Source organism: Drosophila guanche, unplaced genomic scaffold (genome assembly GCF_900245975.1).
Source record: "Drosophila guanche unplaced genomic scaffold, DGUA_6, whole genome shotgun sequence".
NCBI classification, from domain to species: domain Eukaryota; kingdom Metazoa; phylum Arthropoda; class Insecta; order Diptera; family Drosophilidae; genus Drosophila; species Drosophila guanche.
Genome location: NW_022995747.1, coordinates 6,289,611 through 6,305,283, shown reverse-complemented (window position 1 = coordinate 6,305,283; position 15,673 = coordinate 6,289,611). Strand labels below are relative to the sequence as shown.

Below are 15,673 nucleotides of genomic sequence, written 5' to 3'. Positions count from 1 at the left end.
TTGGGGATCAACTTGGCTTATTAGAAATACTCCTTTTTATTGGATTGTATACCTTATGGCCTTATATATTTCAAATTTGTATTGGAATTTATTAAATTGCAAGCGATATTCTTGAAATGTTCACGAAATGTTAAGTAACAGGTACAGGGACATTTCTACATTAGTATAACACAATATTTTTGCAAAGCTGCTTTATTGGCTGTGTGGTTCGTTTCTTTGCTATGTGCTAGTTCCAAAAATGGCCGGTAGAAGTGTAAAATAACATAATTGGTAAAGAGGCGTCTCGGCTCCTTAAATCCTTAGACAGCCCCAAAAACTAGCTAAATCCAATTTAAAAATCAATTTTAGCAATGATTGTAAAAGTTGTAACTCTCTAAATTGTTTCTTAATCTTTTGTTCGCTTTTCAACCAATAAAGAGTCCTAAAATGTGTAACCAATGAAAATCAACCAATCAGCGTTCATTAGGATTGGCCAATAGGAAATGGGCAAAAAACGGATAGTATTTTTGTCAATGGGTCACACTACCTTACCTAGCTGGCTGGTCACACCAATTTTATTTTTTGAATATGCGCACGCTCCGTCCCTATAAAAAAAAGGACTCCACTCCATGTCCTTGCAGCAACACCCCTAACGTGAGGTGTTAAGTTTCATCAACAGTCCAGCCAATCAGCGTCGTTCAGCCCTGCCTTGGCCTGCAGCCTGTGGCAGGATAACGTTTCTTTATTAAACGGAAATTTTAGGCGTCTTTGCTGTTAATTTTTTTGATGTGGCGCATAATTTGTTTGTTTTTGCTAGCGCTGGCAGCGTCAGCACAGGATAAGCGTCGACGTCGCCGTTGCCGTCGCTTGACCAAAGGTCCCATCCGCCGTCCATCGGAAGTGACGCAAAGTTCAGTCGCTCGCCGATTATACAAGCGATTAGTCGTCCACTTAGCGCCGTGACTATAACCGAACGCCTCATCCAATGCAACGCCAACACCAGGAGCCGGTGACTGCTGTGCAGGGTAGTGCTAGGGATCGCATCGAGACCTCCTCCGCCAGTCCCATTTCGAATCCCATTTTGTCGCAGACACAGACAAACATCAAGACACCTACGCAGCGTCCTTCGTCGCCGCGACAGTTCTTCGAGCGACTCTACGGGCACCTCGAGACGCGCAGCAGCGAGAGCGGCGACATCGATGTGGGCACCCACCACAAGCCGCCGCCTGCCTGCGACACACCCTACCACAGCGACGGAGGCAGCGTCTCCTCTCCGGACATTTCCATCAGCGACGAGCGCGTGTCCCTCGTTGGATTTCCCTCGTATGAGTTCTATGGCGCCTCCAAGGATTACCCGTCGCAGCAGCAGCAGCAGAAGCACAGCTACGGCAACGAGCTGCCTGGCATGGCAGCCGGAAATGGAGCTGCCGTAGCCGTACTGCCCGCAGGATTTCCGCCGGGGTTTCCTGGAGATCCCCATTTCAGCGCTGGATTTACTGCCTTTTGTGAGTAGAAATTTGGTGTTAAGGGGGGCGGCGAAGGAGCTACGCTAAAAGCTAATTGTGTTTGGTAGGAGATTGAAGCTGCAGGTGAATAGATTTTCTATGTTTAAGGAGGATCCTAAAGATGATATTTAGCAGATATTTTGCAGGGGATTTGCTTGGTTGAGAGATTTACCATACGTTCAAAATGTAGTATCGAATATCTTAATGTCACTAGATGGATTTCCCCTTAAATGAACGCTATAAAATGATGCCAAAATATAATGAGATAGTCCAAGCCACACGGCAGATCAATAGCCATACCAAAACTGTAAGCAAAATGAGACTAAAGGACACCAAACCACTGCCACAACTTTCCCTGTGCAATAGAACACATTTTCATTGATTCTTCTCATACCTTCACCTTCAACCGTTTTTTACACCCACAAATCACTGAACAACGCACACACTTTTTATGATATTTGCTTTCGCAGCCCTTAGATCTTATAATGAGGTTTGTTGTTCTTAAACGCTAAGTACATGAGTAAATTTGAGCTACTACGAAATGTTTCCTAACTATCAAAAAAACCATAAATTTTGGTGTAAATTTTGTTTGTACTACTTTGAGGGTGTCTTTGGAGTGTTCGTGTCCTCGTTGGCACCTGCTGCTGGGGGCTGGGGTTTCTCCTCGTGCAGCAGCTTCATTTGGCGTAGTTCCAGGCTGAGAAACATCTTCAGATTCGGATCGGTGATCTTGCTAAGGACTAACTCACGGGCACGCTCATCATTGCCGTCGAGTAGTTTGGTCAGCGTCTGGGCGTAGTCCAGCCAGACGCAATTGGCACAGCCGGACATGCAGCACGTGGTGGGCTCTGGGGGTATCTGACGGTAGAAAAATCCCATAGATAGAAAGTGTGCAGAAGATAGCTTAGATCCTTACCACAATGTCCTTTGGCGTTTTATCGGCCAATTGCCTGGCCAGGGAAGCGATGGCCCAGCGTCCTCCTCCGCCACCTCCGACTCGCCTGAGCAGCAAACAGCGCGGGCAACTGAAGCCCAGAGGAGCCAGCATTTTGCACCAGATCCCGGCAAGAACTCCGAAATTCTATGACTGGAAAGGAGTTGCGGAAGTGTTGGGCATTTCACACGCCTCCACCGAAGCACAGGTGCTGCCGAGAGCAGGCCAGCAAAAAACTTAGTTCCGCAGGAACTACAAAAAATCGGATGCAGAAAAAGAAAGCAGAAAAAATGATTAAGTGCAAGTGATATTGAATATCGTCCTTACAGCAAGGATTATGTATAAATCAGCAATGAAAAAAGGCCACGAACTGGCCACACAATGAGAAATGGGGAAAAGAAATTAGTTGGGGCAGAAAAAAAATATAACAACAAAAAAATGAATGAGAGGAAAAAAAATTAAAATGCATTCAGGTGTGAAAGTTTTCGTTTACTTGCGGCATTTTCGTTTTCTTATGCGGTTGATGAGGTTTGCGGTTTGCGGTTTGCTTTTTGCGGCTTGTGATTCAGGATTCAGGTGTGTGCTCAGGTGTGGGCAGGATAATGAAAAAAGGATCATGCAGCGCGGTAGGCAGTGAGGCAAATGGTGGGTAATCATTGGAAGCAATTGATGAAATTGTTGGCCAGTGCAAAAGGTTCAATTATGGGAAGGAGGGAAAACATCTGAAACCTCATCCTATCTTGGATAAAGTTAAGGGATTTTTGTGTATTAATATTTGTGGATATTCCTTTTGCAATTTAAAGTGTTTTGAGCTTAGCTTGCCATAGGAATTGTATCTTTAATAGTAGCTCAAAATTTGTATTAACAATCCACAGACCAAGACGCAATTGAAGTCCTTTTGCTGTCGCTACAAAAACCAAATCTAATCAAAGAAAAATCTATGAAATCTACTCCCCCCTTGTTGTGTCACATATTCACTTACAATATTCATTTAGCTTCGAGGCTAAAGCTTGTACAAATCATAAGTAAGCCAACAAAAAATTAACATTGTAATTGAGCTTGACAGGAAACCTAAAAAAATAGCGGGGGAACCACAAGAAAAGCAACCAAAGGACACTTGCATATTGAATTTCACACGTGATTTCAAAGCAGCAGAAAGCCAGAAAAAAACACAGAACTTAAGCCTGTGTTGAGGCAAAAGAGGTAATCAAGCAAAAACTACTCGGTAGAGATTAGCAGAGTAAACTCCCTCCCCAATCTGCTGCTCTATAGAGTGTACACTTCTCACAGAGCTTCACACCCACCGAGTGACAACTTGTCAGCTTCTCTTCGCCTTGTTACATCAATTAGAAAAGTCTCTAAAATCCACCAAAGCAAAATTCCCGCGTTGCGGGAAGGGTGGGGCAGTAATGGGGGGGCATAATGTGCGGTTGGTTGGACCAATTCGGCGACAAAGACAGAGCCGAGCCGCGCCGACACACACCACACAGTCAGCAAATGTAAAACGAAATAGTCGGACGGATGGATGGTTGGAAAATGTGAATGAGAGTCCAGTCCCTGTGCTCGCTCCTCACGGATGACGATGATAATGATGATGATGAGGATGGCAGGGGAGTGCTAGCCAGCTGCTGGCATTGTTCAAAGTTTCCCGGATCAGCAGCATAGGATTGCTCGCCCAGCAAGAGAAAAAGAAGATGCTAAAAAAAGAGGAAACTTTGCGGAACGCGTGTAAAATGCATTCACTAATGTGCAGCACAAACGCGATGAAGAATCGCGGCCAAAAGCAGTGGTTAATTATTTACTCAACTTAACAAACACGCAAGCCACATTCGGAATCGTTTAGCTGCTCGAGGACTTGTCGGGATGGTTTGTTAATGGAAGATTAATTTCGCTTCAACATCTCCATTGTGTGCGGGCGGATGAATGGGTTTGGGCGGGGAATTGGCATTGGTATTGAGCGGGGAAATAGTTTCCGACTATGAATAAACATTTACAGATGTGAAGCGAAATGAAATGATGATCTATTTAGACATTTGTGGGACATGGGAAGTGCTTTTGGAACGCCTTTGGAATGGAAGCGAATGGTGATTAGTTGAAGAAATATTTCAGCGATGAATATTTCTTGAGGAATTTAATAACAATTTGGAATACATTAAGACTTTTGGCCATGTACATATTTTCCAGGAAAATAAGCAAATTTTAGGGTATTCTTTCGGACAGAGTTTGTGGATTGGAACAAGATTGGGTCAGAAATAAATGACTGAACTTTGATTGGGAACACTTAGGGCTAAAAATAATCTGTGTAAGCCACCCCTTAATCCATCTCCAACACCAATTGTTCCCCCCTTTCAGTGGCACGCCGTCGTCGCAAGGAAGGCAGACAGCGGCGCCAGCGTACCACCTTCAGCACCGAGCAGACGCTGCGCCTCGAAGTGGAGTTTCATCGGAACGAGTACATCTCCAGGAGTCGCCGCTTCGAGCTGGCCGAAACGTTGCGCCTCACAGAAACCCAAATCAAGATTTGGTTTCAGAATCGCAGGGCAAAGGATAAACGCATAGAAAAGGCACAAATCGATCAGCACTACAGGTGAGTGGAGCACCGAGAAATGGACAAGGGACACCTCCCCCTTTTTGAAACGGAAGTAATTCAAGGAAATGTCACAATTTTAATTGATGTCCTGCCCCCGCACTTAAAATTAACACGAAATTAATTTTACGACATTTATGCGCACACAAACTCAATTAGACAGACATCCTAATCGAGGGGGGAGAGTTAGTTTACCCCTCTAACTGGAGTACTATTTTGATGTAATCAATTTTTCAGAAACTTTGTCGTGGCCAATGGTTTTATGAGCTCTATAATGGGTCATCAGACAACTGCGAGTTACGCCGCACCGGCCAGCAGTGGGACGACGTCGCTGCCGCATGGCGGAGGCATCGGCGTGGGCCTCGGCTACTATCCAACGCCAGCGGCGACGGCCGCGCTGCCAAAAGATAGCACGCAGGGGCACGCAAATAACAATGGAGGCGGACATCCAGATGCTAATTATATAGACATCGATGAGCGCTACGAGACGCAGCCACGCCGACGCCTTCCCTTCAATATTAGCAACAACAACAACAACAACAACAGCAACAGCGTCGGAGGCGGCAGCGGAAGTGCTGGCAGTCGAGCAGTCAATACTTGCTAGCAATTAACCAGGCAGCTACTTTTAATTGAGCTTTAACTTAGATTTAGCCACTAAACTAATCACAATCAGCTTAAGCTAATTACCGAATAAATTCAGCTGAACAAACAAACACCAAACCGAGCGTATTTCTTTGCGTTTCTCACCTTTTGGACACTAGTGAAAGTTTATAGAGAACATTTGCACACTCTTAGCCCCCGCAGGCTTTTGTTTATGTAAGAAAAAAGACGAGAATTTTTGTTTTTAACAAATACAAGAAAAAACGAACAAACAATAATGCAGCCCTGTGGGGCAAACAGCTGTTGCCTGACAGAGGCATGTAAAGTGCAACAGTGAAATGTTAACGCAAACACTATTTATTTATAAGCAATCCAAAACAAGTACTTAAAGTTAATTCTTCTCCTAGAATGGCATTAAATTATAGTTTTAATGCTGAGTTTACTAACTTATATAGCTTGTAATATTACAAATAATGGCAATTTGATTTAAGATTACGGTATATTTACGGCATATTTGTAAAGTGACTAGGTATGTTTCGGTCTATTTAAGAGGTGTTCTGCGGTATATTCTATCGATAATTCCGCGGTCACACTGCCACCGATATAAAAACAAAAAAATTTTGATTGGTTATAATTTGTGATAACCATGTCAAATCCAATGCGAATCAAGGAGGAGACATCCGGCGAGGATCCCTCCAGCACGGAAACCATAGAAATACCCGATCGGGAGGATGATGTAAGTATCAAGCTGAGATTTCGGCAGTCGAGCCGCACATGCACATACACACGCCCATGCCTGCCCACACAGGGGCATGAGCATGAGTGTACCTGTTTGTATGTGTGTGTATGTATATGTTTGTATGGCAAATGTCTCACTGTGACGCATCTTTAATGCGTTTTACTCCCGCCCGCTCTGTCCCCGTACCCGTCCCGGCACCGTTGCGTCATGCGCCCAGCAGGACATATGTGAATTGGAGCACTTGCGTAAGCTATTTATCGGTGGCCTGGCGCCCTACACCACCGAGGAGGGCCTCAAGGTGTTCTACGGGCAGTGGGGCAAGGTGGTCGATGTGGTGGTGATGCGCGATGCCGCCACGAAACGTTCGCGTGGTTTCGGCTTTATAACCTACACAAAGTCCACGATGGTGGACAAAGCACAGGAGAACCGGCCCCATATCATCGACGGCAAGTAAGTTTCGTGCTATTTATACACTTTACTTCTCCGAATGGGATGACAGAGATATTGTTTATTGCTCTTGCAGAACGGTGGAGGCCAAGCGGGCGCTGCCACGCCCGGAGCGTGAGACCCGTGAGACGAATATATCTGTGAAAAAGTTATTTGTCGGCGGCCTAAAGGACAATCATGACGAGGACTGCCTGCGGGAGTATTTCGTGCAATTCGGCAGGGTGGTTTCCGTGAAGCTGCTCACCGACAAAACCACCGGCAAGCGTCGGGGATTTGCATTTATAGAATTCGATGATTACGATGCTGTGGACAAGGCAATACGTGAGTAGAGAGTGCCATCCATCTGTGTGTTTCCCTCTAAAATTCTGAATTTCTTGTGCTAGTTCAAAAACAACATTCCATTAAATACGTGCACGTGGATGTTAAGAAATCTATTTATAACTTGGAAAAGAAAGACAAGCAGTCCCAGGGACCGCCGACCAATGGCAGCAAGCCGCCGCAGCAACAGCCACAGCAGCCGCCTCAGCCGCATAATGGCAATATGCAGGCGCCCGGCTACCGTCCGCCTGTGCCGCCACAACAGCCAATGCCTCCGTATCCGCACCAGCCGCCGCCACCAATCAATGCACCGCCACCCAACTACAACTACTGGGGTCCGCCGCCACCGATGCAGGGCTACTATCAGCAGCCACCGCCGCAAATGAACGGCTGGAATGGCTATCCACAGAATGGTTGGAATGCTCCGCCGCCGCCACCGCCAGGTCCACAGCAGTGGCATCCCAGTCAATGGGGTTGTCCGCCGCCTGTGCAGCCACCGGCAGGTGCTGGTGGTCCACCAATGGATCATCATCGCAATGGACCACCTCCGCCGGCACCGGGTAACTGGAACATGCCGCCCAATGCACCGCCACCCGTACCTGGAGCACCACTGCCGCAGGGTCCGCCGCCACACCAGCAACCGCCTCCGAATTTCGGCACTGGCTATCAGCAGAACTACGGCGGTGGCCCCACGAAGCACAACAATATGAATGCGAATCGCATGAACCCCTATGCGGCAGCTCCCCCCAACAATTACCGTGAGTGGATTCGCTTCGATCGGAATTCGTTTGCTTCATGAATTCCATTTCTGTTTCGCCCACAGATAATGCACAGCCGCCGGCCAGTGGCTATGGGCCGTACAGTTCTCCAGCTCCGCCCCCGAATGGAAATGCACCGCTGCCAAAGGGAGTGTCAAACGGTTCGGTGGCCGTTGGGGGCAGTGCCAATAGCAAGTATCGCCGCTAGATTGCCGGTAAGTAGAGAGCGCCCTGCGACCGCAACCCGTCCCCTCGCCATTTAGCTGTCGTTTAATTCATAAGAAAAAAACAACCAAAATACGTCTTGCCGACCCCCCCATTTATGTATGTTTAAAAAAATGTTTAACGTATGAACTAATGTGAACAATTCTTTTTGATTTAGATGCCTTTTTGTGCGCACTTTGTGCAGCAAAAGAATCAAGATACTGTTAAGCTAGCAACACACACTCGCTTAGAGTTAGAGAATCAAGAAACAAGAAACTGAAAAACAAACAGGACACTTAACGCATTGTCTCTCTATCTATCAATAGGACAACTAACTACGGTTTTTACTCTACACCTAAGCTATACCATTGATAATTTAACTATCGATCTAAGCCACAGACTATATGTATAAATATTTTCTATAACAATGTTTGGGAGGTCCAAAGGTCTAACCCCTAACCATTATTGCATACATCGCGAAATGAATGTATGCCTTCCCCCATTTAGAACAGGGGAATGGGCGACGGAAAGAATTTATTGAACATCTTAACGGATGGATGATTACCAGTGCTCTCTATCTTAACGTGAATCCTCCCAAATCTCTGTACATTTTTCGAAACCAAGCGTCCGTGCAGCGCGCGTTTGCTTGCAAAAAATATTAACTAAGGATTGACAAATGGAAGCAATAAATAAATTAGCAATTAGTTACAAATTACGCAGCTTTAGCCTGAGCTTATTGGCCATAATTCGTATAGCTAGATAATAGAGATTTTGTATTACCTAAAAACAAACAAACAAACAAATGCAAAACAAAAGATACGTCCAGAAATAACATAAACGTAAACAAACAAAAGAATATAAAATAAAATTAAAATCAAATCAAATCGTAATCAAACCAAGCGCAGCGCTAAGCTGGCGGGCGTAGCACGGGTGTGTGGGTGGCCTTAACCAATCGATGTACACACGAGTTGATATCAAAACTATTGTCAATTTTTATAGAGCAAAAAGATTATATACACCATAAACGACTCGACTACTACATATAGCTGCTATACAAGACATCCAAACATGATTCTATAATGCTGTAAAAAGGTTTCTCCACACCAACTGTCATTGAACTGCCCGCTCATTCCACTGATTGACTGGATTAACTCAATATGATGGCATACAAGCTATGATATATGATCAAAAAAGTGAATTTCAATAAACATTTGCAATCATTAGGAGGTCTAGACTCTGCAAAAATCAATTGATTATATAGACATAGGGTTGTAAAACGTTCAAGGATAGGACATTCAATTTAATTTAATTATTACAAGTAAAGTGTTGTGGAGTGTAATATCAGTGCTGAGTAAGTTCTTAATTTAATGATTAGCGACTTATTCTAATCGATTTCCCCTCAGTTCCCATGAGATTATTCCATTATTTTTCGTCATGTGTTACCAGAAATACTGTAACTTATGGTGTTGAGTAAAAGCATAGTGTTCAACAATTCGAAACTAATTCGAATGGCTGCAAGTGTCACTCTATTTTAGTAATAGTCCAGTGAATCAGTAGAACTACGAAAATACGCGCATGATTTTTGTTATATTATTATTTGGAAGCTTTTTACGTTTTGATGCCCATCTATTGGGCCAGAATTTGTTTGTTTTTGTTTGACAAACGATGAGAAACTATATATAGTAATTATATATATATGAATGTTGATTTTGAGTACGAACCACGACACACACGGAACTCTAAGTTAAGTTTAGATCAACAGTTTAACTAGATGTATGAATACTTATTCTCTCTTTCTACAATATTATTACCACTTATATTATATGTATGCTTACGTTCTGTAGCTCACGCCAAAGGCTTTAAATTTGATCTATGAATTATATATACTACATATATTATATATACGATTAATTATGTATTGAGAATAAGAGCAAATATGCGAAGAGGCTTAGATCGCGGGTCCACTTTGCCAGCTTCATTTAGAGCCAGTCCTCCACTCTCTACATTTACGAATACAAAACACACACTAATCACTTAACCGAAAATATATGAAAATTCGTATTTATTTTAAATAAATAAAACCTGAAAAACCAACACTATGTATCTGTATCTGTATCTAAACATTTATTTTGAGCTACTATCCAGTTGTAAGTCTCTCTCTATCTCTCCATTTCTCTCTCTCCCGTCCAAGAAGTGAATGCCAGTCTAAGTAGTCACTAATCTGTAATGCTATTATAAAGATTTAGTTAATTTTTAGTGCAATTCTAGGTACGCAAACGTAATCGCAAGCCCCTACACAATTTTCAAACTAATTTTAAACATATTTACCAATGCAAATGCTAAGCCCTAAAAACGCTTGAGACAAGCTTGTTGTAGCCTTAAGGTAAGTTAGCGCAGAGGCAACCCACCCAGGTGTACTCGTACTTCAGATCGTAACATTCGCATAGGATACAATATCGATATAGACTTTTCAATAAGTGCGCTTTTTGCTTTATATCTTTACAACACAAATGCAATCTTTAAACAGACATTCTAAAGCAAACCACAATATTTCTTTTTCAACAAAAACCACCAACAACCTGAGACAAAACTGGAGAGGAGCAGCACCAACGAAAACTTGCATTTACACTGGGAGGTAAGTCATATATTATTTACTGAAATGTTGTCTAACTAATAAATAAAGAACTATAAAAAAATGAATACTTTTTGTGTGTTTTCTCTGCGAGCGAACATGTTGCAAGGCAGCATGTTTGAGGCGACAGTTCGGGCCCCCATTCCAAATGTTGGATGTGCTCCAGTTTTATTTTTCAGGCGATCCATAATCTTTCCCAAGCAATTCATTCATTCGCCCAACCCCAACGCGCTTAGACAGTTGAATAAGGAATAACACTTGAGTAATATAGTGAGTACAAATATAATAGAGCGGAGTGTATAATACGATCTTGGTCTGTAAGAAGTGTTCAAAGTTCGTTGGAACGTTTTGGATGACAGCTTTGGTTTTTTCTCAAGTTTCCTCCTCAAGTTCAATGTTTTGCAATAAATATTGGCAAATGGTCAGCGAATCGATTGGTGATTAATTGAGCTCAATTTTTGTGGAAATTTGCCAATCAATTTCGAGTTCATTTCATTTCCAAGACAAGTTTGTGTTGTTCTGTGTGTTGCAAGGTCAAGAGAGTGTTCCTTAGAAGTGTCATCATCATCGTTGGCAGTTTATGCAGTTCCGCAGATGAATCTAAATTGTTTTTCTTGAGGTTGGACGTACAACGGGGCAGCAGGCAGAGTCAATCCTCTGCATTTCATCAGCCTCGCCTCCCAACATAAACATCTCTGTGGCTATATACTCGCCGCATCACGTCATTGTTGCTCGACTTTTCGTTATAATTAAACTGCAACCACAACAAATGTATCCACCATAAAGCCCGACACATCTGTATAGGAATGCACAGGCATACATGCATCTATGGAATGCATTTCAGCATCCAACTCTTGTGTATATTCCTGGAAATTGCAGCTGTCTCTCTTTTCTGTATTCTTTTTACATTTGTGGCGCATTATTTCTCCGATTAAGCAAATCTCAGTCGCCCCGAAAACGGAAGCAGCCGATCCTGATAAGCAGCAGTGAGATGTGATGGAGACTGGGGCCAAGTCGGACCTTGCTATAATCACAAAATTTGTCGTTGGGCAATCCACACACCATGCGACATTCGAATTGGGGCGACATCTTGGGCTGATTATAATGGATCTATGGAAATATGGTTTTCGTTTCTAACATTAAGGTCAGTTTTAATCAGGGGCAGGCAGTTCTACCTAGAGTACATGGAAACTAAGTTGATACATACAAATGTATGTACACACATACATATTCCATTTAAAGATGACTTCATAAACAAGATTTTTATTTTTTGTAAAGCTTTTTGCCATGTGTTCGACATGCTTTCCCCGGTCCATAGAGTATTATGGACCATTTTCTTGAGGTTGCAGTTTATAGAGAAATATTTAGCGGAAGTGTATCAGAAATATAACACATTTAGGGGGTAGATCAAAGTAATTCCGACTAAAAATTTAGTTTGGTTTCCATGGTTAAACTTGAACAATATTTCCCCTTGATAATTACCATTTCATCACTCTTCAAATGCAATGCAAAGTCGAAATTTCTAGATATTCAATTGGATTTCTCGAGTTCTTATTGGTTTAGTTTTATGGAACACATTTCCGACTTCCATTATTTCTGGCGGGTTCACCCCAATCTATAATAAGGAACTCACTCACTGCACTCCCCTCTCTGCCAAGACAACAATGTGTTGGCTTTGTTTTCATTTGTCTTTTTGCACAGATCCATAAATTCACTTCCCCATTAGATGGACGACAGTTCTCTCCTCCATCTGCTTCTGCAACTGTACGAAAATGTACGCATTTGACCTCTTGAACCCTGTGGCGCATTTTCGCTACGGCTTCAATTGTCTTTGATGCAGCAGTCCGATCAGCATTCCGCAGCATGTAAACCACCCCTTAAGGTTAGGGTTGGGGCAGGGGTAGTTTACAACCAAAAAGATCGTTACGTTCCGGCACAGCGGTACAGTTAAGGCAGAAACTTTTGTAAAATGAACCTCTCCCCTCACTCTTAAGATCTGCTAGAAGATGCGTTCCATCTGGCTGTTGCTCGGATTGGCGCTGCTGGCCTTGTCGCAGGGCCAAGCCGCCGAGGAGGATCTGGATCTGTCGGATCTGGACTTGTCCGACCTGGATGAAAACGAAGAGGAGTTCCTGCGCCTGCTGGAGGAGAAGGCCAAGGTGGGAACAGAACCCAAAATACTTTTTCACAATTGAAATTCATGCAACTCGTTCACAGATCAAGGATGTGGAGCGTGAGAATGAGATTTCCAGCAAATTGGCCGCCGTTCAGCATAATCTCCTCAATCCGGTTGTGGAGGTGGATCTGTGCGAGACCATGCCCTGCGGCGCTGGTCGCATCTGCCAGTTGAACGACGGTAAGCCCGAGTGCGTGTGCATTCCCGATTGCCCCGAGGAGGTGGACAAACGTCGCCTTGTCTGCACCAACACGAACGAGACCTGGCCCTCGGATTGCTCCGTCTATCAGCAGCGCTGCTGGTGCGACATCCAGCACGAAGGCTGCCGCAATCCGGACAACGCTCACATGCACATCGACTACTACGGCACCTGCCACGAGCCACGCACCTGCGACGGTGAGGATCTGAAGGACTTCCCGCGCCGCATGCGCGACTGGCTGTTCAACGTGATGCGTGACCTGGCCGAGCGGGATGAGCTGACCGAGCACTACATGCAAATGGAGCTGGAGGCGGAGACAAACAACTCCCGTCGCTGGGCAAATGCTGCCGTTTGGAAGTGGTGCGATCTGGATGGCGACACCGATCGTTCCGTGTCGCGTCACGAGCTGTTCCCCATCCGGGCGCCGCTGGTCAGCCTCGAGCACTGCATTGCCCCGTTCCTGGAGAGCTGCGACTCGAACAAGGATCATCGCATCACCCTGGTCGAGTGGGGCGCATGCCTGGAGCTGGATGCCGATGACCTCAATGAGCGCTGCGACGATGTCCAGAAGGCACAGCCGCATCTCTTGGGCTAGAGCTTTGAGCTTAGAGTTTGATATTCGTTTAACAATCCTAATTTTCAACACATTTTCGTGCACAAAGTTTATTGCAACATTCAATAATATTTGTTAAATGTCTCTAATAAATTGTTTTATGGGGAAATAACAGGATTTGAGTTTTTATTATAATTTTTATTAAATTTATTCGTGTAATTATTTTGCGCTTATCCTTATATATCCTTTAATTTCTGCACTCATCTGTTTTATGATCCGCTCGCCGCTCATTGCATTTATTTTTTAATCTTTTTCATTTTGTTGTTAAGATTATAAAATATAATGCGTGCGCTCATGTATTTTATGGATGTGTGTGTGCGTGTGTGTGTGTGTGTGTGTGGATGCTTTACGGGGGGATTGTGGAGGTGTGTTGGATTGGGGGGTCGGATGTCTATAATTACGTATAATTATGGATTCTTTTGTGTTTAATTATGCGTTGCAATCGAACAGAAATTATTAAAATTATAATTCTTATCTTGTTGTTTTCGTCGGTATGTTTGGATCTCTTTCTCTCTTCTCTCGCTCGCTGCACACTTTTTCATCGGTCTTTAATCTTAATTCTTCATAGTTTTTAAAAGGGGGTGTCAGTGGTAGGGTATGTGGCAGTTAGTAGGCCTGCGACAGGATCACATTGCCCTTTCGCTGCGGATCCTGGACGGTGTCGTCCTTCTTGCCGATCAGCGACTTGTGAATATGGGGAATGACACCGCCGCCGGCGATAGTTGCCTTAATCAGGCTGTCCAGCTCCTCGTCTCCACGAATGGCGAGCTGTAAGTGGCGCGGTGTGATACGTTTCACTTTCAGATCTTTCGATGCATTGCCTGCCAATTCCAGCACCTAAAATCCAATAGAAAAACAGAAAACTCAAATTAGTCAGCCGTTAACATGGAAAGCCCGTGTAACAGCACAACCATCTGTCTGTTAAGCGTTTACATTTTCATGTAAAACACCGTTGCAGAGAGGTTGTACCGCTATGGTCGAAAGAGGCGGGAAAATCAAGTAAGCACTTACCTCGGCAGTCAAATATTCCAATATGGCAGCGGAGTAAACGGCTGCGGTTGCACCAACGCGACCATGGGATGTAGTACGACTCTTCAGATGACGATGGATACGGCCAACAGGGAACTACGTACAAATAAGAAAAAAAAAACCCACAAATTACTTGCTTGTTTATGTTTTGCTACCCTCAAAATAAACACACACACACACACACACACACATAGAGAGGGACGGCGAAGTGCACCCTGTATGTGCGTGGTGGCTTATGCTCGCAGAGGTGAATACACAAAAAGGCGCCAAAATGTACAGCAGACAACAACAAATATATATATATGGGGAAATTACTCACCTGAAGACCAGCGCGCGCTGAGCGGGAAACTGCCTTCGCCTTTGCTTTGCCCGAATCTTTGCCTGCTTTTCCACCAGCCTGCCAAATGCGAGAACAAAACACACACACAATTAGTAAAACACACAGAAAACACAGCACAGAAACCAGCAGCGAACAAGATGGAGGCAACCGCTGGCCAAAGTGTGAGGTTAAACACGATTAAATGGTCGCCGCCACCACAGCCAAACACAACAACAAATGTGCGTATTTCTCGCAACTAAACATTTAGCGGGGCAGACCACGGGCATATATTCAACTTTCGCGCTACGTGGGCATCAATATTTGATTGGCTGGGGGACCCCGGCCGTTCGACGGGGCACGCGCAATAAAATACAGAATGTCAACCGCCGTCGCCGCTGGAGCAGCAACTTAACAATTTCTGGCCACAAATTACCATTTTATTTCAATCGATTTTTCGCTCTCGTGCGGAAATGTGAATTGCTCAAAGGCACTTTTTTGGATGTTTGCGCGTGTTGGAATGATTATTAAAACCGAAACAAAAGTTAGTTTTCTACTAGACGCGTCCCAAAAATTTATACGAATGGAGCTGAAAAAAGACGCCGTCAGTCACTGGGGAACAGTGTGGCCGGGCATT

General features: G+C 44.2%; 5 protein-coding genes across 6 annotated transcripts; 3 read left to right on the top strand and 2 right to left on the bottom strand.

Annotated features, from left to right (window-relative positions):
- Nucleotides 1–964: 964 nt before the first annotated feature.
- On the top strand, nt 965–5,703 carry LOC117583229 (homeobox protein rough). Its single transcript, XM_034271448.1, has 3 exons — nt 965–1,484; nt 4,771–5,005; nt 5,243–5,703. The coding sequence occupies exons 1-3, from the start codon at nt 965–967 to the stop codon at nt 5,607–5,609; spliced, it is 1,122 nt and encodes a 373-aa protein (XP_034127339.1). The 3' UTR covers nt 5,610–5,703.
- LOC117583565 (oxidoreductase-like domain-containing protein 1) lies at nt 1,931–5,907 on the bottom strand. The gene is made up of 3 exons (XM_034271933.1): nt 5,753–5,907; nt 2,401–2,670; nt 1,931–2,342 (listed from the first exon to the last, which is right to left on the bottom strand). Exons 2-3 carry the CDS (start codon nt 2,530–2,532, stop codon nt 2,079–2,081), a joined length of 396 nt encoding a protein of 131 aa, XP_034127824.1. The 5' UTR covers nt 2,533–2,670; nt 5,753–5,907; the 3' UTR covers nt 1,931–2,078.
- A 277-nt stretch (nt 5,908–6,184) lies between these two features.
- On the top strand, nt 6,185–10,010 carry LOC117583560 (ribonucleoprotein RB97D). Of its 2 annotated transcripts, none has more exons than XM_034271928.1 (6): nt 6,185–6,341; nt 6,565–6,794; nt 6,868–7,112; nt 7,175–7,867; nt 7,933–8,082; nt 8,250–10,010. In XM_034271928.1, exons 1-5 carry the CDS (start codon nt 6,252–6,254, stop codon nt 8,073–8,075), a joined length of 1,401 nt encoding a protein of 466 aa, XP_034127819.1. In that variant the 5' UTR covers nt 6,185–6,251; the 3' UTR covers nt 8,076–8,082; nt 8,250–10,010. The 2 variants fall into 2 exon arrangements, with proteins under 2 accessions (XP_034127819.1, XP_034127818.1); XM_034271927.1 differs by having other exon boundaries at nt 6,562–6,794.
- Nucleotides 10,011–10,878: 868 nt separating this feature from the next.
- LOC117583563 (SPARC) lies at nt 10,879–13,803 on the top strand. Its single transcript, XM_034271931.1, has 3 exons — nt 10,879–10,973; nt 12,698–12,862; nt 12,921–13,803. The coding sequence occupies exons 2-3, from the start codon at nt 12,710–12,712 to the stop codon at nt 13,671–13,673; spliced, it is 906 nt and encodes a 301-aa protein (XP_034127822.1). The 5' UTR covers nt 10,879–10,973; nt 12,698–12,709; the 3' UTR covers nt 13,674–13,803.
- A 135-nt stretch (nt 13,804–13,938) lies between these two features.
- On the bottom strand, nt 13,939–15,636 carry LOC117583564 (histone H2A.v). Its single transcript, XM_034271932.1, has 4 exons — nt 15,473–15,636; nt 15,040–15,117; nt 14,703–14,816; nt 13,939–14,528 (listed from the first exon to the last, which is right to left on the bottom strand). The coding sequence occupies exons 1-4, from the start codon at nt 15,473–15,475 to the stop codon at nt 14,298–14,300; spliced, it is 426 nt and encodes a 141-aa protein (XP_034127823.1). The 5' UTR covers nt 15,476–15,636; the 3' UTR covers nt 13,939–14,297.
- Nucleotides 15,637–15,673: the final 37 nt, after the last annotated feature.